The 24,671-nt window shown below is 42.7% G+C and overlaps 1 protein-coding gene across 9 annotated transcripts in view; it reads right to left on the bottom strand.

Moving 5' to 3' along the window:
- TMEM164 (transmembrane protein 164) overlaps positions 1-24,671 on the bottom strand; it is a 175,953-nt gene that overhangs the window by 31,327 nt on the left and 119,955 nt on the right. For all 9 annotated transcript variants that reach the window (XM_063702995.1, XM_063702996.1, XM_031005806.3 and 6 more), the window contains one exon: positions 1,489-1,567. In XM_063702995.1, coding sequence (XP_063559065.1) covers positions 1,489-1,567 — 79 coding nt within the window. The remainder of the gene's footprint in view (positions 1-1,488; positions 1,568-24,671) is intronic.

Below are 24,671 nucleotides of genomic sequence, written 5' to 3'. Positions count from 1 at the left end.
TACTTGGTATTTTCCATGTCAGACCAGTCTAACCCAGCTACCTGACAGATTTTTATGGTGACCTTAGAGTACAAATATGTTTAAATAACAGCCATGCAGATTTGGCTAGGACTTCCATCACACACCTCAGAAGCCAGGAACGATGAGTAGCAGGGTTCTGAGGCCCAGGAACACCTATCTGCCTGGTTCTATTCAGAATGTGTGTATTTCTGAGACTTAATATTAAGAGGCTGTTTCCTGTGCCACAGGGGACAGACCTGAGAAATGGCACAAGTCTCCTGGATATTGGAACTTCAGACTTTCCTTAAAGCCTCGTGAGGAAAATAGTGCTTTTACAGCAAATTAAAAGGAAGTGTTTTTGGACATCGTGAGACCCCAAGTGGCCGCACAGGGTAAAAGCAGTCTCAAAGAATATTTAGGCAAGTATGGAGAACTGATAGAAATCAAGGCATAGGAGGCAAATCTCTGGACTATAAGTAGACTCCATCCTGTAATATGTTCCTGGGTTGACCAGTCCTTGGGGCTGTCTCACACCAGATCTTAAGATCTGCCGGAATGCCTGATTTAGAGCATCCACGCATAAGCCAAGAAACAGCAGTGCCCAGCAGAACTCCCAGACTATCTTCCAGTGAGCTCAAGGGCCCATGTGGCCTCATGCCACTTTCAGTATGGTAGAAATGAAACCCTTGCTGCCTGGAGTGAGGTAGGAGCAGAAAAGTCTCAGCAACTGAGATAGAGAGGCTGGGGCTAAAACTGAAAGAGGATGTCTTCCAGTCACAGGGCCTTTCAGAAAGTAAAGAACACTGAGAAGGAGCGGCTCTCACAACAAGCCTAGATGGATAGGCACCCCTTTCCTTTTGTCTGTTACACAATAGAGGGAAGGGATAATCTAAGGGTCACTGAGAGGTTACAAATAGATCAGCTTCCTTTCCAGGCTGCCTCTACCAGGTTGGTGGTCTCTCCCTCTTCACCAAATGAAGGTTTTCAGTGGTTTATTTTACATGGGTGACCACCGCTCTTTCACCTGCCTCTCCCCTCAATCCCATAATTGCCCTGGTCCCTGGACTTCTTGCCCCTTACAATATCTTCTTTTGTTCTTGAGGGGACCGAGTGCTTTACTCTCTCCTTCTATCCCACACTGCACATTGAGGCAGGGGGAAGGCACAAGTACAAGAAGGTGACAGTGTGGGGGGCTCCATGCAAACACAATGCCACCATCAAGAACCCAAAGCCCAGGCCCTGTGACAGACAGTCAGCAGCACCATAGTCACCCAGTGAAGGGTGGGTCTAAAAAGTCCCCAGACCCCTTGCAGGCCTCGTCCATTCCCATCTCCCCACTTCCTGGTGCCCGGCATAAATTATGCTGAAGAAACTCAGTCAAGCGGCAGCTGAAGATCCTGGGAAGCACCCAAGAGGCTGTGACTCCCAAAAACAGAAGGGAGAGGTTAGGTGTGGGGGTTGCATAGGAATGTGGTTTGCTGGCCTTACCTCCTTTCCAAAGCAGGTAGATGGGTACCACGTAGAGCATAACATGCTGAATGTAGTAAATCTCCAACTCAAAGGGGAGCTGTGAGGATAGGAGGGAGAGAAGTGTTTCAGAGCAGGAAGCATTCATTTCAACAGAGTCCAAAGTTGACCTCCCTTGCTGTTCAGGACCCATATTTTAGCAATCCCATGCATTTCACCAATTCACTTCTCTTTACAATTGCAGGAAAAAAAAAAGAACAAAATGAATATTCTTCTGATCTAGATCAGGATCTTCCTAGATGTCTTTTGTAGAGAAGGTACTTGTAAATGCTCCACTAAGAAAGTTTGGTTAAAAATTTAGGAGATGTAGTATATAATATATCCCCTTGGTGGTTTCCCATGTGTATTATTGGAATATGAAGGACCTGAGTGGCCCCTACAGACAAGAAACATGCCATTGTTTATCCAGTGTTCCCCAAACTTATTTAGCGAGTGATTCTTTTTTTAGTAACAGTTTGTATTCTGCAAAACACTTTAAGAATCACAACCTTATGTCACTTCCTGCTCCTGGAGACTAGATGGTAGACTATTTACAAGTTTATTTCTCATTTGACATGAAGAACTTATGGAGCAGAATTATCCCCATATTCCAGATGAGAAAAAAAAAATGATTGCTAGGTCTCATAGGGTCTAGATCCAAGAATAAACTTTCCCCATTGGATATTTGGGTGTCAGCCCAGCATTAGCTCTACTTTTGAGTTTAGACCAAGCTTCTGGGCCAATTTTGGCACAGCTTACCAAAAAGAATGTCCTCACTTTCCCTACATCCAACACACCCACTCACTCGCTCCTGTTTCCCATCTCTCTCAAAATGGAATCTCTGTATTCTCAAAGCAGAGCATGTTTTGACCTGCCACAGCAGCCCTGCTGTAGAGCTTCGCAGCGGGCAGAGAATGGAAACAGTTGGGTGGCTAACTCAATTCTGGGGAAAAAAGAACTTTGGCAGCTGACAAGAGGCCTAGCCTCTTGGGCTTACAGAATCTCTAACATACACACACACGTGTACACACACACACACACACACACACACCCCAAAGTATGCCAGGACAGACAAAGGCACCCAGGGGAAAGGGTCAGCTGCCTCCCTGTTCCCCACAGGGCAAGCACATAACCAAGACTGTCTGCTAATGAGAGGAGGCAGTTACAGGCTCCCCAGCCACAGGAGCCCAGGTCTGTCTTATGCCAAGGGCTGAAACCAAGAAGATGGCAGAGCTCCCAGAATGGGAGCTGGGACAACTGTGGAGGCTGGACACAGACGTTGGCTCTGGCTCTTAAAAATAAAAATCTACATGGAAAATAATTTCCCAGGGACCCACATGCTGCTCAACTATTACTTTACACTCACCGAGGGAAATGTAAAAACTGAGAAAAGGAGGTAAGAGTCCAAGTATCACTGTAGACCCCAGCTGGAAAAGGTCATGAAATTGGACACTGGGCATTATCAGCACAAGGTAGCTATGGAGAGGCCTGAGAGATCTACACTGGACCCTCACAGTAATGTGGTCTGAGATCACTCTAGTATCTTAAATTTAGGTACTGCTTTATGCTTTTCAAATGATTTCACATCCACAATCTACTCAATGTCTCGAAATACCCAGGAAGCAGCCAGGTAAAGTATTATCCTCAATTGACAGATGAGGAAACTGAGGTGCAAAAGGGTTATTAACTTCACTGAGGTCACCTGGAAAATAGGGAAGGAAGGAAAAAGTCCCAAGAAGGCTTAGCTCTCTGGCTGAAATCAGCACCTTCATGCACCTAAGGGACTTGACCTCTCCCTGAAATGGGCCTGGGAAGCCAGGCTGCTCTCCCCCACCAAGGAGCCGGGCCAAGGGCATGCAGCCACTAGTCCCAGGTGTGTCCTCAAGCAGTACTTCTGCCAACCTCTCAGACTCCAACTGCTGACCACCCACCTTGACTCACATTGCCCACCTGCCTCACCCTGCCTCCCAGCTCTCCTAGAAAGCAAAGTCTCCACCTGAATGTCCAGGGAGGCAGTTAAGCATTGCAGTTACAAGCTAGGACTTTGGAGTCTGTCAAAGCTGTGTTCTAGATTTGACTCTGCTGCTCGGTAGCTCCGTGGCCTTGGCCAAGGCCCTTAACCACTCCACCTCCGTTTTGGCATCAGTAAAATGAAAGTAAGTCTTCTAAGATTGTTGTATGATTTTTAAAATTTTTAAAATATAACAAAAACTCACATCGTACTTCTTTTATGCCATGAACTATGAAAATCACTTTGTAAACTGTTAATTTAAACAAATCCTCATAAGAACTGTATTGTTCCAATTATATCCATTTTAGAGATGGGACACTGAGGCACAGAAAAGCTAGATAACTTACTCAAGGATACATTCTCATTCGGTGACAGAGCCAGGATTCAAATCCAAGCAGTTTGGCTCTAGAATTTATAGTCTTAGCCAGCACACTCAGCTATCCTTTGCTCACTCGCTCCCTCCCACAGAAGTCCGACTGACAGGAGATGCTCCGTGGGGAGGAGCCACCCTTATGAATGGGAGTAGTCATAGTGGTATCAGCAACAGGACCAGGGGCAGGACATGCACATGTCCTCACTCGTCCCTCCACATGGTGATTTAGCCCAGTCCCTTCCTGTTCAAATGATCCTCATCTTCATAGCATGCTCTGCCTACTGTCTGGTGCCCCAGCCACACATCACACAGTAGCCAAACTTGCCCTGCAACATAGGCCTCCCAACTCCTGAGCCTCTTGTCACTGGCCCTTTGCATCTCTGCAGCCACCGTGGCTACAGACTTCAGATGGAATGGCCAAGAGACTGTCCCCACCAGCAGTTTCCTTCCTCTGATGGCTGCCTCACCCCTACTCTAAGACTTCTCTACTTCAGGGGGCCACAAAGAGTACTGAACTAGGTGCATATGCCACTGCAACCAAAGCCAGGGTAGGGAAAGAGAAATAGGTTAAGGAGGAAGTGCGGAAAAAGAAGGAGAGAAAGGGAAGAAGAAGATGTAAGAGAAAGGGGGTGAAGTAAGAAGAAACATAATGGCAAGAATAAGAGAGTTGAATGGGAGCCAAGAACTTACCACTTGTCATTTAATAGCAAATTATATTTAAGTACTTATATTATGTACCATGTACTGTGTTAAATATTTCTATACGTTGATATGTTTTGGCTGTGACCCCACCCAAATCTTATCTTGAATTGTAGCTCCCATAATTCCCACGTGCTGCGGGAGGGACCCAGTGGGAGATAACTGAATCACGGGGGCATTTTCCTCCATACTGTTCTGGTGGTAGTGAATAAGTCTCATGAGATCTGATGGTTTTATAAGGGGTTTCCCCTTTCACTTGGCTCTCATTCTCTCTTGCCTGCCACCATGTAAGACGTGCTTTTCACCTTCTGCCATGATTGTGAGGCCTCCCCAGCTACATGGAACTGTGAGTCCATTAAACCTCTTTTTCTTTATAAGTTACCCAGTCTTGTGTATGTCTTTATTAGCAGCATGAAAACGGACTAATACACATAGTGTTATCTCATTTTATTATTACAACTTTCCTATGAAGTAGGGACTATGATCATGTGCATCTGACAGACAGGAAACTAAGGCACAGAGAAATTAAATAACATCCAAAGAAACAGCAATAGGCACAGGGATAGGGGGAAAGGGCATTCAATAATGGAGGAAAAAGTTTTTGTTTTTGTTTTTAAAGAAATAGGGTCTCACTATGTCACCCAGGCTGCAGTACAGTGGCTATTCTCATGCACAATCATGGCATGCTACAGCCCTGAGCTCCTGGGCTCAAGCAATCCTCCTGCCTTAACCTCCCAAGTAGCTGGGACTATAGGCATGCACCATCATGCCCAGCTAAGACAGTTCTTTACTGAGCACCGAGTCTGGGCTGAGTTCCGGGAACTTTCTCAGCGAGCCTCACCTGACCCTCTTTTCCCCATTTTACAAGTAATATCTGTGAAATGCCATACTTCCCTAGAAAGAGTTCCACTTGGTTAATTCATTTCTACACACTAGAGAACTCATACCTGGAATTCCACTCTAATATACATAGCCTGGTTCGTTTTCAGCTGGAGGAATCCTGAGGTTATAGACAAAAAGTCCTGCATCAGCGCAATTTAAAGTCAAAAGCAATAAAAATGCTTTAAGCAACACAGGTCATTAACTACCTTCTCACAAGTCAACATCCTTTTTAGAATCAAAAGACCAGAGTGGTAAAGTTCTCCAGGGCTCTCGAGTTTAGACTGCCTGAAACATTAGGTGCGTGGACTCTGTTCGTGGAAAGAATCTCAACCTCCTTCCTCCCACTCTACAACCCTGACAGCTACACCACTGTCCTCTGCCATGGAGACCACTGATCCCACCACGCCCCTACTTCCCTGTTTACATCAGTCACCTGAGCAGTCCCTTCACCTTTTTTCTTTAAGAAAAACTTAGTTCTTCCTCTCTGAAGACACTGCTATCCTGACAGCTCTCTCAAGTAGTGGGGGTTTTTCTTCTCATATAACCTTACACCACTGGGCCAAGGGAGTGCCTCTCTGTGCCTCACAGATGTTTCTAAATTGCTGTCTCTTCCAGACCATTCTCTCTGCCTCCTTGCTAACCACTCTGCTGATTTGAATCTCATGTCCTGAGACTATGGCACCCACTACTCCTTTCTGTTGCAGTCATTTATGGATTTACGGCCCCCTCCATGTATACCCTCCCTTCTTCAGTCCTTGAAGGTTTTGCCTTTCCCCTCCCTGTGATGCCTTTCCAACATTCCTTTGTCAAAATCCCTGCGGTATCAATATTTAGCAACACCCTGGCCTCTCAATGCCTTGCCCTCCATGCTCCTCAAGATCTCCTCTCCATTTTACCTCACACTTTTTTCACATGGTCACACCAGTTATTATTAATGGCTGTGATCTCTCCATAACCTCTGTCATGCACCCTACTATCCAGCCACCACCTTGTGTCTGGCCAATTCACTCCCTCTAATATCCCTACTCTCACAATTTTCCCACTTCACCAGGACCTACAGTCTTGATCCTACCACCTTTTTACTGCCCCCTCACCAACCTCATGTCCTCACTTCTATGCTCACCAGCATTGAGTTCAAGGCCCATCACTTCCTTCAGTACATTCCGAACTCTCCTGACACACTCTCTCCTTTTGTCCTACTTACCTTGCAATACCACATTCCTGGCTAAATCCAACTGTCTGACTTCACATCCCTAAACCCATGCAAGCAAACATGTCTGGAGAAAAATATAAAGCCATGCTATTAACCCTTTACATTCATGACAACAAACTTAGTGCCAGACTTTCATGCTGCTCTACAATCTCACTATATTCCCAAGACCATTCACTCTCCTCTCTCCCAGGCCACTATTTCACAACTTCTCCTGCTTTCCTCAGACCTTCCCCATCCTCCCTCTCAGCTGAGGAAATGGTTTCCTATTTCAGTGAGGTGAGGGGGCATGGAGAGCCATTAGAAGATAACATGCATAAGCTCCCACCTCCATACCTCCCTCCTCCCTGCACCCATCCCCACAGCTGCTTTTTCCTCTGCTACTATGCAGGAAGCACCTGTGCTGCTGGCTAAGGCTAGTACCATCACTCCTGTACTAGATCCTATCCTTTCTCACCTACTCAAGAATGTCATACCAGCAATTGTCTGTTTTTCTCACTGGATCATTGCTATAAGAAAACAAACATGCTAAAATACCTTTCATCTAAAGAAACAAAAGCTCTTGACCTCACTTCCATTTGTGGTAGTAATGGAGCTTCCACCTCTATTTCTCTGCTTTCCTTTATATTTTACAGCAAAACTCCTCCAAAGATGTCTCTACTCATTGCCATCACTGCCTTTCCTCTGAAGTATTCTTCCATCCAATTCAATCACATTTTCATTCCTACCATTTCACTCAAATTGCTTTTGTTGAGGTTACCAATGACCTCCATGTTTCTAATTCCAGTAGGCAACACAAGGATGGAAGTTAGCCCACATGGCGTCTTTATGTGAAATAGGCTCTCCTTCTTCTGCCAAGGCTCAACCCCATGCCAGGGTGTCAGAGAGATTCTAGATACCAGTCACTCCATTATGCAATTAACAACCTGCACAACTAGAAATACTAGTCCTGGTCTATTTTCAGGTCTCATCTTACTTGGTCCATCAACAGTATTCGATGCACTTGATCATTCCCTCATCCTGAATAGACTTTCTGTGCTGGGATTCTCGCACATCACCCTCTGTTCTTTCTCTACCTCAATGGCGTTCCTTCTCAATCTCCTTTGCTGAATTTCCCCTATGTCCCTAAATACTCTAAATACTACAGGGGCCAAGAACCAATTCCATGTCCCTCTTCTATAGCTACTGCCACTCACTAGGTAATCTTATCCAGGTTCCTGGCTCTAGATACCATCTGTATACTGATGACTCCCAATCGGTATCTCCAGCCTGGAGTCAGGCTGCTGAGATTGAAATTCTGTCTCCATCATTTATTCTCTATACAACTTTGGGCAAATCATTTAATCTTGCTGAGCCTCCGTTGACTTATTCATAAATGGGAATAACAGTATCTACTTCATCCAGTTGTGGTGAAATAATACCTGTAGAATCCTTGGCCCAGTGCTGGCATATAGTAAGTACTCATTAAATGCTGGCTGTTATAATCACTATCCCCCTTTTCAACATCAATCCAGCCAGTAACTAGGAAAGCCAGAATTTCCATCCCAGGCAGTAAGACTTAATGCCACATCTTTCTAGGTCAAAAGCTGGGGTTTCATTTCATCATTCTGCCTTAGCAAGAAGAGATGGTATCACCTGGGCCTGTCCCACAGTCCTAAGTCACACATTAGTATGTTTATCAGATGACTACCAGGGTAACTTTAGCTCCCCACATCAGTCCATTCATTTGGCCTATCTATAGGCCAGAGTTTCTCACTGGAAACTTCTTTATTTCTCAAAGGAAGGTCAACTCCACTCTCCTGTTCTTACCCAAAACAGTCCTATTCTCACTTTCATCCAGTTGACCAAAAACACCTATTAAGGCACACCTAGGTGACAGGTAATGTGCTTGCCTCTTGCTATGTGGCAATAATGAAGACATCTTGCAGGGTAGGGACCCCTGCCCTACAACAGTTCATAGTCTAGTTGAGGAGGCTAACAGATAAGGCAAGAATATCAGTGCAGGAAAAGATCATGGGAGGCCCTGTAGATCATGTATTGGCTTTGGTTTGAATTTTCTAAGTGAGTGAGAGGCATGCATGGTATGTAGTTTTGCAGAGCTCCTTTTGGTGGTTGTGTGCAGGGTTTGCTACTTGAGGCAGAGGGACCAGTTAGGGGCTGGCGATAGCAATGCCTAAACAAAGGCAGACACAGCGAGAGAAGAGAGGATGGGCAGATTTGAGAGAAGGTAAGGAAGTTGAATTGTCAGGACTAATTAACTGACTGGACAGGGTATTGTGCAGAAGTAAGAGAAGATAAGAAGTTGAAGATGACTCACAGGCTATGGCTTAGATGGATGGTGGGATGTTGGGGCTTCTCCCTATGTTGGGACCTACAGTCTAGGGTGCAGACTGGAGGAGGTGAGGTACAAGAAAAGAAGCTGGGGCCATGCTGAATTTGTGATGCCAGTGTGACTGCCTGGGAGAGAAGCTCATAAATCGGTGAGAATGTAGGTGGGTGTGGATCTGAAGGGGGCTAGAGAGGATGAGAAGAATTGAAAGTAAGGCAAATGATATACATGTATAACTGTACATTATAAAATATGTACACCTAAATGTACATCAGGACACACAAACATGGAAATTTAAAAGCATGAAATTTTATTAGAATAGAAATCTAACATTTTCTTCACACACCCAATGGAACATCTCTTGCACCCCATTTGGTGGACCCCTGGTCCTCAGTAATCTTTTGAGAAGAGTAAATGCCTGGAGAGAGATGAAAACTATAACTAAAGGGTGGTATCAATACTGAGAAATAACTGTTAAGAACAGGAGAGATTCTGTATAGACTGAAGGAAGGAGCCAGTGGACAGGGAGATGCTGGAGAAGCATAAGGGGCAGGAGGCACTAGACAGCAAGAGGACTGGAAGCAGGTGGGAGGGAATAGGACCCAAAGCACAGATGGAAATATTAGCTTTGGGATCCCAGATGAGGAAGGAAGAACAGGCTGAAGTGAGAATAACTGCTTGAGGGAGGGCTGCACACTGCAAATTAAGGGAGCTCACACCATACCTCAGGTGACTTGGCCTTACCAGAAGAGTCCATGGTTAATGATCAGGTACCAAGTGAGAATAGGTAGTTACAAAGACAGAACCCTGGTCTCAGCTCAGCCCTAGACTACAGCCTCTCAAAATAAATCAGGGAATCAAAAAAGATAATCCATCTCCTTTAGAGGGGAAAGGATGCAATTCACAGTTTACAACTGCCCTTGATAATGTTCCTGCCAACGAAGTTAGGTTTTGGAACACTTTATCTTCATTAACTGACCACAGACTTTAACTGTGGCCTACTGGGGCCACAAACTCCTTAGGACGAAATACCACTTGTGAGAGGAGCCACAAAAGGAATGCCACGACCTAAATGACCATCAATAGGGGACTAGTTAAAAAAACCACGATGAATTCATGGTACAGAATACCACATTGCCATTAAAAATAAGAAGGTGTCATTAAGGAAACATTCAAATCCAGAATGTGGGACATTCTACAAAATAACTCCCTAAATTTCAGTATCATAAATGAAGAAGGGGGTACCGTTCTCAGGTTAAAAAAATGAAAACCAGTAAAGAGATGGGACAATCAAAAGCAATACTTGAAACTTCACTGGATCCTGATTTTTTTTTAAAAGACATTCTTGGGACAATTAAGGAAATTTAAATGTAAGCTGATTAAATAAGGTAGATGGTATTATAGAAATGTTGATAATTTTCTTAATTGTGGTAAGGTATTGTAGTTATACGAGAGAATGTCCTTAGTCTTAGGAGCTGCAGGCTGAAGTACTTAGACTGAAGCGTCAAGATGTCTGCAACTTTGAAATGATTCAGCAAATTTAGATAGAAAGTGAATATGGAGAAATGTTAGATATTGTTGAATCTAGCTGGAGGATGTACAGTCATTGTTCACTATGCTACTATTTCAACTTTTCAATATGTTTGAAAATTTGTATAGTAAAAACTTAGGAATTTTTAAATATTTAACTAAATTTAAACGATAAAAGTATGAACTAATATGGTGAAACCCCAAGATACAGTACACCGAAGAAGAAACAAGATACATTATTTCTGGAGAACAATTTGTCAATATCTATGAAAACTTTAAAATGCCCATTCAGTTTGACTCAGTAATTTCACTTCTAGGAATTTGTACTAACAGCAATACTTGCCCACATGCACAAAAATATATGCATAAAGATGTTCACTGCAGCATTATTTATAATTACAAAAAAACTTGTAATTTAAAAAAGCAACCTAAATGACCATCATCAGTAAGACAGTCATCAAAAAACACTCTGGAAGATGTATTACTCCACCTTTTTTGTTGTTGTTGTTAAGGAGGTACAACCATTTCTAGGTAAAATAGAGCAAGTCTGTATTGTATAAGGCATGATCCTTTTTTTTTTTTAGAAGAAAAGGAATAAGTTTGTATATGTATTTTTGGGTGTATATAAAATGGATCTAAGATAGCACCCAGTTACTTTTCCCCAAACTGGAGAAGGAAACAGGATTGAGGAAGAGAGACTGGGATAGGAAAGGGAAGATCTTGACTTTGGGCTCTGTATACTTGTATATATATATTTTTTATAACAAATGAATGTATTCATTTTTAATCATGTAGCTAAATTCTTTTAAAGGATGAAAAAAGTTAAAAGATAAGTACACCAAACTGTTAACAGCAATTCTCTCTGGGGAGTAGGAGGTGGGAACTTTTATGTTACATTCTTTACATCTCTACATTACAGGAATCCTTAACCAAGAGGATGCATTAAATTATTAATGATGATTAGTGTTAATTTGTTCTAGTTTTTAAGAATTCCCTCCTTTGGAGAATCACAGCCTGTTAAGAAAATAATGTGTAAAGGGGGCATCCATAGACCCCCAAATCCCTTGTTCTCATTGTATTTTTCCCTCGAGACCCTACTCCCACTCCTCACCTCACCTCCAGTAAGGACAGATGCCCACAGCCCTGCCAGGCACATGCTATTCCATCTAATTTTCATTGTCTGATGTGGAAAGGGCAGGGGGGCATAATTAAGGGGGGGGTCAGCCACTGGTCCTTTTTCTTTTTCTTTTTTTTTTTTTTTGAGACAGAGTCTCGCTCTGTTGTTCAGGCTAGAGTGCAGTGGTGTGATCTCGGCTTACTGCAACCTCTGCCTCCTGAGTTCAAGAGATTCTCCTGCCTCAGCCTCCCGAGTAGCTGGGACTACAGGCACAGGCCACTGTGCTTGGCTATTTTGTGTGTGTGTGTGTATTTTTAGTAGATACAGAGTTTTGCCATGTTGGCCAGACTTGTCTCGAACTCCTGGCCTCAAGTGATCTGCCTGCCTCTGTCTCCCAAAGTGCTGCGATTACAGGCGTGAGCCACTGTGTCTGGCTGGTCCTTCCTTTTGGAGTCCAAACCCTATCAGGGCTACTCCTGACTTCCTCCTTAGTGCTTAGAGCCCTTGAGAGAGCAGGGGAACAGAGCTGTGGTCATCAGGTGCCTTCCCCTAGCCAGCTCCCTAATGTCAAATACTTTGAGCCCATAAAAGATGCTGTTTGTTCTGGTGGCACAGCCACTTGTGCAAGTGTATTTCCTGGTTTGAAAAATATAGCAGCCCAGATCTGCCTGCCTCTTTCAGGAAAACCCATAGAACTTTACCAAGTGGCAATTTCGAGTCTGTATACCATTAGATACTCTACAAGAGCTCACTTAGCTGTTTCTTTTAACCAAGATGGAAATGAAACCTCCTCACTCTCCTCCTCCCACATCTAACATCTAAGGAGCTGCTGCCTATCATCTTAAGAAACCACAATTTACCATTTTTGAGTACTTGTTGCTGGTATCCAAAGTCATTTCTGAAAAGGCAGGGAAGGAAGCTCTGGTGTTTGGTCTGCCTAAGGATAATAATAATAGTTCACATAATAGTGTTCCTAGGGGATATATCATAACTAAGTCTGCTGCATTTTCTTGAGCTTTAATGATAAGGAGGAGGGTGAAGAGAATGATGGTCATAATGAATACTTACTGACTCTTATGGCCTGAATTGTGTCTCTCCCCAAATTCATGCATTGAATTCCTCACCCTCAATACCTCAGTATGTGAATGTATTTGGAGATAGTGCCTTTAAAAAAGGTAATTACAGTAAAATGAGGTCATATGGGTGGGTCCTAATCCAATATGACCAGTGTCCTCATAAGAAGAGATTACAGTCCAGGGCGCGGTGGCTCACGCCTGTAATCCCAGCACTTTGGGAGGCTGAGGCATGTGGATCACCTGAGGTCAGGAGTTCAAGACTAGGCTGGCCAATATGGTGAAACCCTGTCTCTACTAAAAATACAAAAATTAGCCAGGTGTGGTGGCAGGTGCCTGCAATCTCAGCTACTTGGGAGGCTGAGGCAGGAGAATTGCTTGAACCTGGGAGGTGGAGGTTGCTGTGAGCTAAGATCGTGCCATTGCACTCCAGCCTGGGTGACAGAGCAAGACTCCAACTAAAAAGAAAAAAACAATAAAGAAGAAGAGATTACAACACAGACAGACACAGAGGAAAAAACCCTACAAAGACATTGGGAGAAGATAGCCACTCACCAGTGGAAAAGAGAGGCCCTCAGAAGAAACCAACCCTGCCAAAACCTTGAGTTTAGAATTCTAGCCTCCAGAACTGTGAGGCAATAAATTTCTGTTTTTTAAGCCATCCAGTCTGTGATATTTGTCATAGCAGCCCTAACAAACCAATACACGGACCAACAATATGCTATGAGCAAGGTCTTGTTATAAGCACTTTATAACTATTAACTCCTTTTATCTTCATAACACCCTTATGTGGTAGCTCCTATGGTTATTCCCCAATTTGAAGATGAGAAAACTGAGGAACAGAGGAATTTTTCATGATAGTAAAATACTGGAAATGACCAAAAACCCATCCCAAGGAGACTGGAGAAATACATTGTGGTATATTAACATGAAATGTTATGCCACAGTGAAATTGTAACTACAGTTATACTCTGTGGCAGGAATGAATCATATTAATATAATGATGAGTAAAACAAGCAAGTACCAGAAAACTACCTAAAACATAATACCCTTTTTATGAGGGCCAGAAAAACAACCAAGTAATATCTTATTTAGGAAGATATATCTACATGTATATATCTATATATCCATATCTACATCAATATGAATATAAATATCTCTGTGCATATGAGAGAGATAAAACTTCAAAAAGAGCAAAAGAATAATAACCAAAATTCAGGCCAGGGATTCCTTCAGGGTAGAGAGGGAGGTAGAGAGCAGGATTGGGCGAGCAGCACACAGGCAGACTGAGTTCTCATCAATGTGGCTAATTCTTAGGTTGGGCTCACAGTTGTCATATTATCCATAAAAAAGTAAATGCACACATAAATAAAATTAAAGCAGGCTATACATGGACGAATGGTGCAGCATGAAATGAGTCAAGGATTAGAAATATGATTACTCCAATTATGTGTATCCAAGGTCCATTTTAAAAGAAAAAGGGATAGGGTTTCAGTGAAATAATTTGCCTATGGTCTCGGGTTTATTAAGTGGCTCAGTCGGCATTTGAACCCAGGGAACCTGGCTCAAGAACCCATCATCTTAACCATTATTGTCTGTTCCATACTTCAGGCTGCTCCCTGATGGAAAAGAAATAAAGTCTACTATGAAAACGGAAGGACTTACGCTACCTAGCTGTCATAATATAGGTACTACCTAGCCATCAAAGTGGACTCAGGGAGCTCCAAATTCACAAAATGCAAATTTATTTATCACTTCTTCAAACTGAGACAAAGGTTGAATTTCATACAGAAGAAAGAAAGATGTGATGTTTTGAGTATACAAGATGGTGTTTCAGGACTTCAAAGTCCAGCCCTGAACACATTATTTGACTTTTTACTCAATAAGGGAAAGTTAGTATTTGTACAGATCTCTCCAAAGAACTCAGAGGAAAGTCTAATTAATCAGAGAGATGGTTCAAAGCCTACCGAGGAACCAGGGCAGCTGCAAGTCAAAAGAAAATCGGCTTGTATGTGGAGGCCAAACTGTGCCTGCAGACTGACTTGCCCAGGCCTAACATTCCTGCTTAGGTAGTGGAACAAGGGGATCAACGAGGCCCCTTTCCACCAATGACAGGACCAACACATCATTTTCCTCTACCCTGGGTTACAGATTCCACCCAGAAAATTTAGGCCATGTAGAGCGGTAGGTATGAGAGGAAAGGTACTAAACTCCCAGTTCTTCATCCGCACAGGTAGTCTGTGTTACCCTCCACCCATATTGTAATGTCTTTAAAAGACCTGAGCATCAGATGGCATGATTGATATAAAAGCCAACCCTCCACTAGCACTAGAGCACTAGAGCAAAGGCAAGCAGGAAAGCATCTGGATTTGGCTTTCAGGCCAGTCAAAACAGCTCAAGGGCACTCAGCCTAACCCCCCACCCCACCATCTGCCAAGAAGGGAATCTGGTTAATCTACTCCCTGGGGGTCATTGCTTAAAGGCAACCAGTGGGCCTGGCAGTCATTTGTGAGGCAGGCTTCCCTGGCCTGTTACTTCTAACATCTCCCCCTAACAATCCCCATGACCTCTGCTTTAAGTTGGAGCCAGGTTCATAAATCCCTAAATCAAGGGAAAGCAAATGTCACATATCCCCTGGAGGCCACCAGAGATGGATGGGATTTGACCACCTCCTGACATGAGTACACTCTGGTCACTTCTTTCTATTTCTTTCTTTCTTCTCTTCTCTTCTGTTTAACTCTCCAATTCTCTATTTCTTCTCAGGCTCCAAGCCTGCTCCCAGATTTTCCATCAGCACTGAAGGATGGTAAACTTAAACCTGCAGCAGTTCCTGGCTAACCCAACACACAGAGAATGTGTAGAATCTTTATTTTCATCACAGAGTTTCAGAGAAAGAAATTTCTTTGGACCAACTGGGATGGGGCCCAGCATCCTGTATTTTAATATATTTCCCTAAAAAAAAAAATGTGGATACAGAGGTATTCAACCCCTACCTGGAGAAATACTCCAGTAGGGCAGGCTCCAAAATCCTAAGGGGTAGGTGTGAAAACTCAGAATATTTTCATACAGAAATGACAAATAACTCCCAGGAGAATGTATTTTTTATGATGTGACTGGTGTTCAAAACAACAACGGAGATAATAATAATAGAAATAAGTAATTGTTAGTACATGGCACTTCTCTGCCAGGCATTGTCTTAATACTGAGTATGTAGTAGCTAATTCCTACAACTCTATAGGTAGAACCTAAGAAAACTGAGACACAAAGAGGTTAAGTAACTGACCCAACGTAACTTACAGAGCCAGGATGAAAATGGGCAGTCTGACTTCAGAGTCCATGTTCTTAATCACCGACTTATACTACCTACATGTGCCCTGAGGTCCTTTATGGTAGAAAGTGGACCCTTGACTTAGAAATTTGATATACCAATGACCCAAACACATGATGGTTTGACCTCCTGCTATTGAGCTATTCTTTCTCCTCCACACCTGTGAGCATGGATCTGGAATATTCTAATTAAATTGCCATGGGAACTGATCAGCATTGGAATCTGCCTCCATGACCTCCCAGATACTCATTCATTATTTATTGAGCATCTACTATGTGCCAACTATTATAAACAAGATACAAATGGCCTCTGCCTTTATGTGCCTTACAGTCTTACAACCACATCATTCTAAATGCTAATTTCTAGGGCTTAAAAGGGTTTGGAAATGAAAATATGGTTTAAATCAGTGTTCCAAGTGCTGAAGGCCACTACTGCCAATGTTCTGTTAGCTACATGAGAAGCTACATGGGCTTCCCGATATTTCATAGAACTTAGCACAATACTAGACACATAGTAGGTATTTATCAACTTATTTAGAGATATTTCAGGACAGCACTGACAACCAAGGAATAGAATTAGAATGTCCTCCTGGTTGCTCCTGAAAGTAAGGACACAGCCATAAAAGTGTTGGAAAACAAGATCCAGATGTTCATTTCTGAGCATATAAAAAGCTAGTTCTTAAACAAATCTACCACTGAAAACATCCAAAAGTCCTGGATAAAATATTTTTAAAATTGTTTTCTTTTTCAATCTATGAACTGTCAAATACACAAGGAATTTTCTAGCCAGAAAAAAAGTGAAAGTGGGAACCCAGAGACATAAGTGGGATACGGCATCCAATTTTCACCCAAAGTAGATTTGCTAAGCCAGCTGAACTTGAGCTTTGATTTCTCATAGCTTCACAGGGCATAAGGGATGGGGGACAAAGGTCAAGATATCCCAAAAAGAGTCTGATAGGAGATAACTCTCATAAAGCTGGGACCCCAAAAAGCTACACTTCAGTGTAAATGTGTACTAGAAATACAAATTACTCCTGCCCCCTAGGACGATAAGGAAAATCTACTCTCAATCTTTACAATGAGTTGAAGTAGCAGGGAAAGGAACTAGGTTATCTCCAATAAAAACTTGGAACTGCAAGCCAGCCATCATGTGTATTTGAAAAGTGAATGTACACTACTTGGGTAATCAAAAAACCTGAGGTCAAGAATTTCATTTAGCATGATTGCAGACTGGCAGCTCTCAGGTGCCTAGCAAGAATGAAGACAGATCCTTTCTACAGGAAACCAGGAGTCAAAAACTACCCATAAATAAAATCCCAAGGAAAATAAGCAACTTACAGTAAAGCAACAAAAATAATAATATTTAAAATAAAGAAAACTTAAATACACAAGGAAACAAGCCAGGAATCCTGAAAACAGAAATTTAAAGACTGCAGATAATAAAATTATTACCTACAGACTGTTTTGTATGTTTGAAAAAAATTAAAAATATAATAACAAATAAAAACTCAATGGATAGAACTAACTAAAGAGATAAATAATAAACTGGAATATACAGCTGAAGAAATTAGCCAAAGTGCAATACAGTAAGACAAATTAGAAAATATCAAAGAAAGATTAAGAGATAAGAAGACACAGTAAGATGGACTAACATATCTCTAAAATGTGGTCCCAGAAGAAGAGAATGGAACAGAGGCAGAGTTTGAAGTTATAACAGCTGAGAATGTTCTGAAACCTGATGAATGATATATACCCACACACCAGAAGCCCAAAGACTCCCAAACAGAATAAGAAAGAACAAATCAGTACTGAAACGTATAGCAAAATTGCAGAACACCAAACAAAAAGAAACAAAAAAACCTCAAAAGTGACCTGAAAAGATTACTTTCAAAGGAGTAAAAAGGCTGACCACTGACTTTTCAAAGCAACAACAGAGGATAAAATATAGTAACATTTTATCTGTATTATGAATGAACCTGCCCTGAAATGTGACATCCAAGTGGACACATAGTAGTCACATCTGTGCTGAGAAGTAGGCTCTTTTGTGTGTATGCTGAAATGTTGAAGGAGCAGAGGCTCAAGCCCTACCCAAACCCCTTCATTAACAGAGTCCCCGGGGGCTGGGGGAACGACCCTATGCAAGGCCTGCAACCTCCAAATAAAAGCAATCTTTTGAAGAGGCATTCTCCCTTTGGTCACCAGAGTATTCTTCAAATTAGTTGAGACTTATAGGTCTTAGGTTCTAAAGAAAAATAAGTACTTTTATTACTTAGGGGTTATCTGAATTTTTGCATCCATGCCAGTCTGAATTCTTAAGACCATAATGGGTTTTTAGGAACATATGTTTAGTGGACCAATGGGTAACTTGTGCATGCAGGGCCCAGCCCATGCATACCTGGCTGCTTTTATAAGGACCATGAGTGCACCTAGCATGCTCTATCATACGCAGGGTCCATGGCCCTCTTTCAATGGCAGCTTGCTGATACAGGACACATATTTGTGCTGTGGTTATTTTAGTTATTGGAAGGAGGTGATGGGAATCCTGTCTCTCCCCTGATCAGAGAAGATGGAGCTCCCCCAATTCTGGCTAGAGTGTGGGGACCCTAGCTCTTCCTCTACCTGGACTACTTGCTGTTCCTTTCCCCCTCCTACACTGTGGGGCAGAGTTAGTGAAATTAAAACATGTCTGTATATCTCAACTAAGGGCCCACTCAGTTAAAGGAAAAAGAATCTTCTCTCACTTCCATCTTTGGAAGCAGGAGTTGAGTTGTGGTTGTTTTGTTTTGTTTTGTTTTGTTTGAGACGGAGTTTTGCTCTTGTTGCCCAGGCTGGAGTGCAATGGTGCGATCTTGGCTCACCACAACCTCCGCCTCCCAGGTTCAAGAGATTCTCCTGCCTCAGCCTCCCGAGTAGCTGGGATTACAGGCATGTGCCACCATACCCGGCTAATTTTTGTATTTTTAGTACAGACGGGGTTTCTCCATGTTGGTCAGGCTGGTCTCGAACTCCCAACCTCAGGTGATCTGCCCACCTCAGCCTCTCAAAGTGCTGGGATTACAGGCATGAGCCACCACACCCGGCCAGGAGTGACCCTTTAACCACACTAAAACACCTTGCTAGGACGAGACTCTGGATGGTACTTCCTCAGGACAGCTCTCACCATGCATCTGCCAACAGCACCCCCTGGTCCCTGCTCCATATGGAGAGCTGCCATTCCCTTGCTCAAAACTGGAAACAGAAGGCACCTTTGGCCCAAGTTACAGTTGACCTCTGGCCTAGTTTGGAGACCAAGGCACAGTTATGTACAGTGCATGTGGCATAAGGCACAAATGGGAGTTGCTCAATTCTTTCAGCACCACCTAGATGACCTACAAATTGACCTTCTCTTCAATCAGTCATATATTGAACACCCACTCCATGAAGAACCTTATGTTCTTCCCACCAACACACACACACACACACACACACACACACACACACACACACACACACACACACACACACAGGAGTGGCCCAGCCAGGAAATAAACCTAGAAAATAGATTTATTTTCTAGAAAATCCCTGAACCCATCCTCAACAACTACACTAAGGTGAGATTTGCTGGTTGCAAAGTCCCATCCACATGTAAGGAATTCTTATTAGAAAAGGTTGAAAAGATAGGAAACACATGTAAAATCTAAACTATAAACTATAAGGGCTAAAAGACAGGACAGAAGCAGTGTCCCAGGAGATCGCTAAAGCCCTCTGAATGGATTCCTATGTTTCCATTGTTTGTGCTCCACTGTGGGCCTCGAGAAAATAGACGTGGAGAGCAGGCATTGATATCCCTTTAGAAAAGAATCCTGAAAGGCAGTAGGCTATGGATAAGTCTCTTTCCCAGCCAAAGCAAAGCACAAACTCTCCAAATCACTGCTAAAGCCAACAGTCTGTAACTGTCCCAGAGCAGGAGATGCTGTGAGTCCAGAATTGGGTGTTCCTCCTGCTTTGAGACTTACTGCCTTTGGTGGCAGGGAGAGATGTGCTCTGGATCAGCAGGAGAGGTGTGGCAGGATTCCCTTGTCCTTCTGTCAGCCCTATCTGTCCCCAGAGGGCAGCTATAGGATGACTCCCAGAGGGCAACCTGTGAGCTGGGTCAGCAGCAGAGACGAACCAGGCAGCTTCTGGAAGATTCGTTCTCATCTCGTCCTCTCCATCCACCAACCAAATAGCCATTTCTAAGTTATTGCCATCTTAGAAAAACACACTCCTGGTCTAGATGAGCATGTTCAGCTTCACTGGAAGCCCCCCGCCCTGCCATTTGAGCCAACATAATTTACAATTCCCAGAAATGCCTGAGAAGCAGTGTATGCGCTTCTGCTGCCAAGCCTGGCCGGTTTTACAGATTTTCATTTAGCAGGTGTCTGTTGCTAAATCAGTAGCAGCTGCTAATTGCTTTTCCTCTCTCAAACCCTCAGACAGAATGAAACATCTGGTGTTCTCTCACTTCAGGTTAAAATCAGGTACCTTATCACGTTTCCTTTGAGTTCCATTTTTATTAAAAAGCTTTCAGCTGATGCCTGGAACTGGCAGCAGAGAGCAAGACCATTCCTGAACAATGGGAATGTTTCTAACACGATGTAGTGAGCCTGCCTCATGCCTCCAAACTCCGTGCACAGAAACAGAGTCGCTCAGACCATTCCCCACAAGGTGGGGCTTTAGGCCCATGAGCCCAGGGAACCTGAGACTTCTTCTCCTGAGCCAGGACTCTGGGGGCCCCCAGCCCTTTGATTGCAGTGCCCCTTCTTGCGCAGAATACTTTCTAGTATTTGCAACTCCCACCCGAGCCAGTTCTCCTCTCTCCTCCAGGGGAATTGCAAGGGGAAAAAACTACATACAGTGGAGGAAAATTACCAGGATGCCATCATCTCCAGCTCCACTTCCCAATTCATACCGGTGCTCTCTTTTCAGCCACTTTGAAAGTTTTTTTGTTTTTGTCGTTATTCCTCCCCGCAACAATCATTTCGCTGGGCTCCAAATCTGTCTCTTGATTCTAAGTCAAAGCCATTCTCAAAAGCACCTTAATAGCAACTCAAATATTTCCTATTATTATTAATAAATAATCTTAGCTAACCTTTATTGAGCACTTACTACTTTGTATCAGGCATTGTGGTAAGCACTTTACATGCATTACCTTATTAAAGATTCAGGAATTGTTATGACTGTCCTCATTTTACAATGTAAAACAGGCTCTGAGACAGGCTATTGATGCTGTAGAAGGAAGACTGGAACAGTGATTTGGCTAGATTAAAAGCCTGGGCTCTGCTGACTAGGTATCTTTGATGATTTTAAGGAATTATTGCTAGTTATTATAGGTATGATAATGGTATTGTAATGTTTATTTTTTACTGTGTCCTTACATTTCAGACATGCATAATGAAATACTTACAGTTAAAATTACATGAGATTTTCTTCCAAATAATCCAGGGATAGGTGTTTGTGTTGGGGGTGGAATGGATTTGTGGTGGAGTGAGGTGTATTGTTAAAAAGAAAAAGATGGGCTATGTGGTGACAATCATTGAAACTGGGTGACAGATGCATTAGGGAACATTTTTTCTACTTTTGTGTATGCTTTCAATTTTCTACAATATAAAATTATATACATACACTCCTGTTCTTATCCACTACATCATAGGACCTCCTAGCTTACGAAGTTTTTCCACCCCAAACTCCTTTCCTGCGTTAGCTCCTCTGGCCTGATCCTACCACCAAAGCTTCCTCAACTGGCACCCATGCAGTACTGGGACCCAGAAGTGATCACTCTTTCCTTGGACTTTCTAAAGAAACCCTCAGTTTGCCCTAAAGTCTCAGTTCACTCCACTCAAGGTCCTAGGCATGTGGGACCTAAGGGGAGGTTGGCAGGCCACCTGTTGAGGTAAGAGATGGGCCTCAGGAGGAGCTCTGCCTACCCCCCCATTCTTTTTATGCAATGGAAAACTGCATTCATCTTGCCAGTTGGCACCCAACAAAGGATTATTTCATTGAATCCTCATAATAACTATGATGTACCTTTCTCCCTCCCTCCCTGCTTCCCTCTTTCCCTCCAGCCAGCCTGCCTTCCTGCCTTCCTGCCTGCCTGCCTGCCTGCCTGCCTGCCTTCTTTCCTTCCCTCCTTCCTTCCATTTCTTATTACAGGTTCTCACTCTGTCACCCACGCTGGAGTGTATGGCATGATCATGGCTCATGGTAACCTTGAACTGTTAGGCTCAAGTGATCCTCCTGCCTCAGCCTCCCAAGTAGGTGAGACTACAGACACATACCACCACGCCTGGCTAATTTTTAAAAAAAAATTTTGGTAGAGACCGGTCTCACTATGTTGGCCAGTCTGGTCTCAAATTTCTGGGCTCAAGTGACCCTCCCACATCAGTCTTCTGACTAGCTGGGACTACAGCCACATGCCACCATGCCTGGCTAATTATTTTATTTTTTGTACAGACAGGGTCTCACTTTGTTGCCCAGGCTGGTCTCAACACTTCGGCTCAAGTGATCCTTCCTCCTGAGCCTCCCAAAGTGTTGCAGTTATAGGCGTGAGCCACCAGGCCCAGCCAGTGATAGAGGCAATATTTCTGTTTTACAGATAAGGCAATTGAGCAAAGTTCAGTTGCTTAAATAACCCTGAAGTCTCTTGCTCAGAGTGTCCATTAACCAAAGGCATCTCATTCAGTACTTATGCAACAGGGGAGGTGGAAAGAGCACTGATGTGGAAGTCAGAAGACCTGAGTGCTGAACCAAGATCTGCCAATCACTGGCTATGTGGCCTCAGGCTAGTCAATCCCCCTGGGCCTTATCATCTGAACACTATATTGCTCATTTTGCTTTCTTTCAACTTTGCTTTCCAGCCCTTTTCAACATTCACACACACACACACTAATCCCCAGAAGATCTTGTTACAACACACACTCAGTTTCAAAGCTTTCTACAAAGCTACAGCAATCAAGACAGTGTGGTGCTGGCATAGGGATAGACATATAGAGAAATGAGAACTGAGGGTCTAAAAATAAACCTTCACATTTATTTTTCATTGATTTTTAAAAAGGATACCAAGATATTTCAATGGGGATGGATAGAAGAGTCTTTTCAACAAATGGTGCTGGGACAACTGGATATCCACATGAAAAAAATGAATTTGGACCCCTTCCTCACACTACACATAAAGATTAACTCAAAATGGATCATAGACCTAAATGTAAGAGCCAACACTATGAAACTCTTAGAAGAAAACAGTCATATATCTTCATGATCTTGGACTAGGCAACAGTTTCTTAGATGTGATACCAAAAGCACAAGCAGCCAAATCAAAAATAGAGAAATTAGACTTTATCAAAATTAAAATATTTTGTGCCTCAAAGGATACAATCAAGCAAATGCAATGACAACCCACAGAATGGGAGAAAATACTTCAAATTATATATCAGATAAGGGTTTAATATCCAGAAAGAACACTTATAACTGAACAATGAAAACAACCCAATTAAAATTTGGGAAAGGATCTGAAAAGATATTTCTCCAAAAAGACATACAAATAGCTAGTAAGTACATGAAAAAGTGTTCAACATCATTAGTTATCAGAGAAATAGCATTCAAAAATCCGAAATCTGAAATATTCCTGAATACGAAACTTTTTTTTATCAGATATTTTATTTTTTTATTTTATTTTATTATTATTATACTTTAAGTTTTAGGGTACACGTGCACAATGTGCAGGTTTGTTACATATGTATACATGTGCCATGCTGGTGCGCTGCACCCACTAACTCGTCATTTAGCATTAGTTATATCTCCTAATGCTATCCCTCTCCCCTCCCCCCACCCCACCACAGTCCCCAGAGTGTGATGTTCCCCTTCTTGTGTCCATGTGATCTCATTGTTCAATTCCCACCTATGAGTGAGAATATGCGGTGTTTGGTTTTTTGTTCTTGCGATAGTTTACTGAGAATGATGATTTCCAATTTCATCCATGTCCCTACAAAGGACATGAACTCATCATTTTTTATGGCTGCATACTATTCCATGGTGTATATGTGCCACATTTTTTTAATCCAGTCTATCATTGTTGGACATTTGGCTTGGTTCCAAGTCTTTGCTATTGTGAATAGTGCCGCAATAAACATACGTGTGCATGTGTCTTTATAGCAGCATGATTTATAGTCCTTTGGGTATATACCCAGTAATGGGATGGCTGGGTCAAATTTGAGTATTAAAGTGATGCTCAAAAGAATGCTCATTCAAGCACTTCAGATTTTCAGATTAGGGATGCTCAACTGGTAAGTACAAAGTGCAGCATTCCAAAATCTGAAACACTTCGAGTTCTAAGCATTTTGGATAATGGATACTCAACCTCTACCACATCACACCCTCTAGAATGGCTATAATAAAAAAGACACAATAACAAGCGGTAGTGAGGATGTTGAGAACTTGGAATGCTCATACATTGCTGGTGGACATATAAAATGGTATAGCCACTTTGGAAAATAGTCTGGCAGTTACTCTAAAGGTTAAACACTGAGTTATCATTTGACCCAGCAATTCTACTTCTAGGTACATACTCCAAAGCAGACAAACAGATAGCTTTATACAA

This window comes from Gorilla gorilla, chromosome X, assembly GCF_029281585.2.
Source record: "Gorilla gorilla gorilla isolate KB3781 chromosome X, NHGRI_mGorGor1-v2.1_pri, whole genome shotgun sequence".
NCBI lineage: Eukaryota > Metazoa > Chordata > Mammalia > Primates > Hominidae > Gorilla > Gorilla gorilla.
Note: the sequence above shows the minus strand (reverse complement) of the source record. Positions and strands in the feature narration are given on the sequence as shown.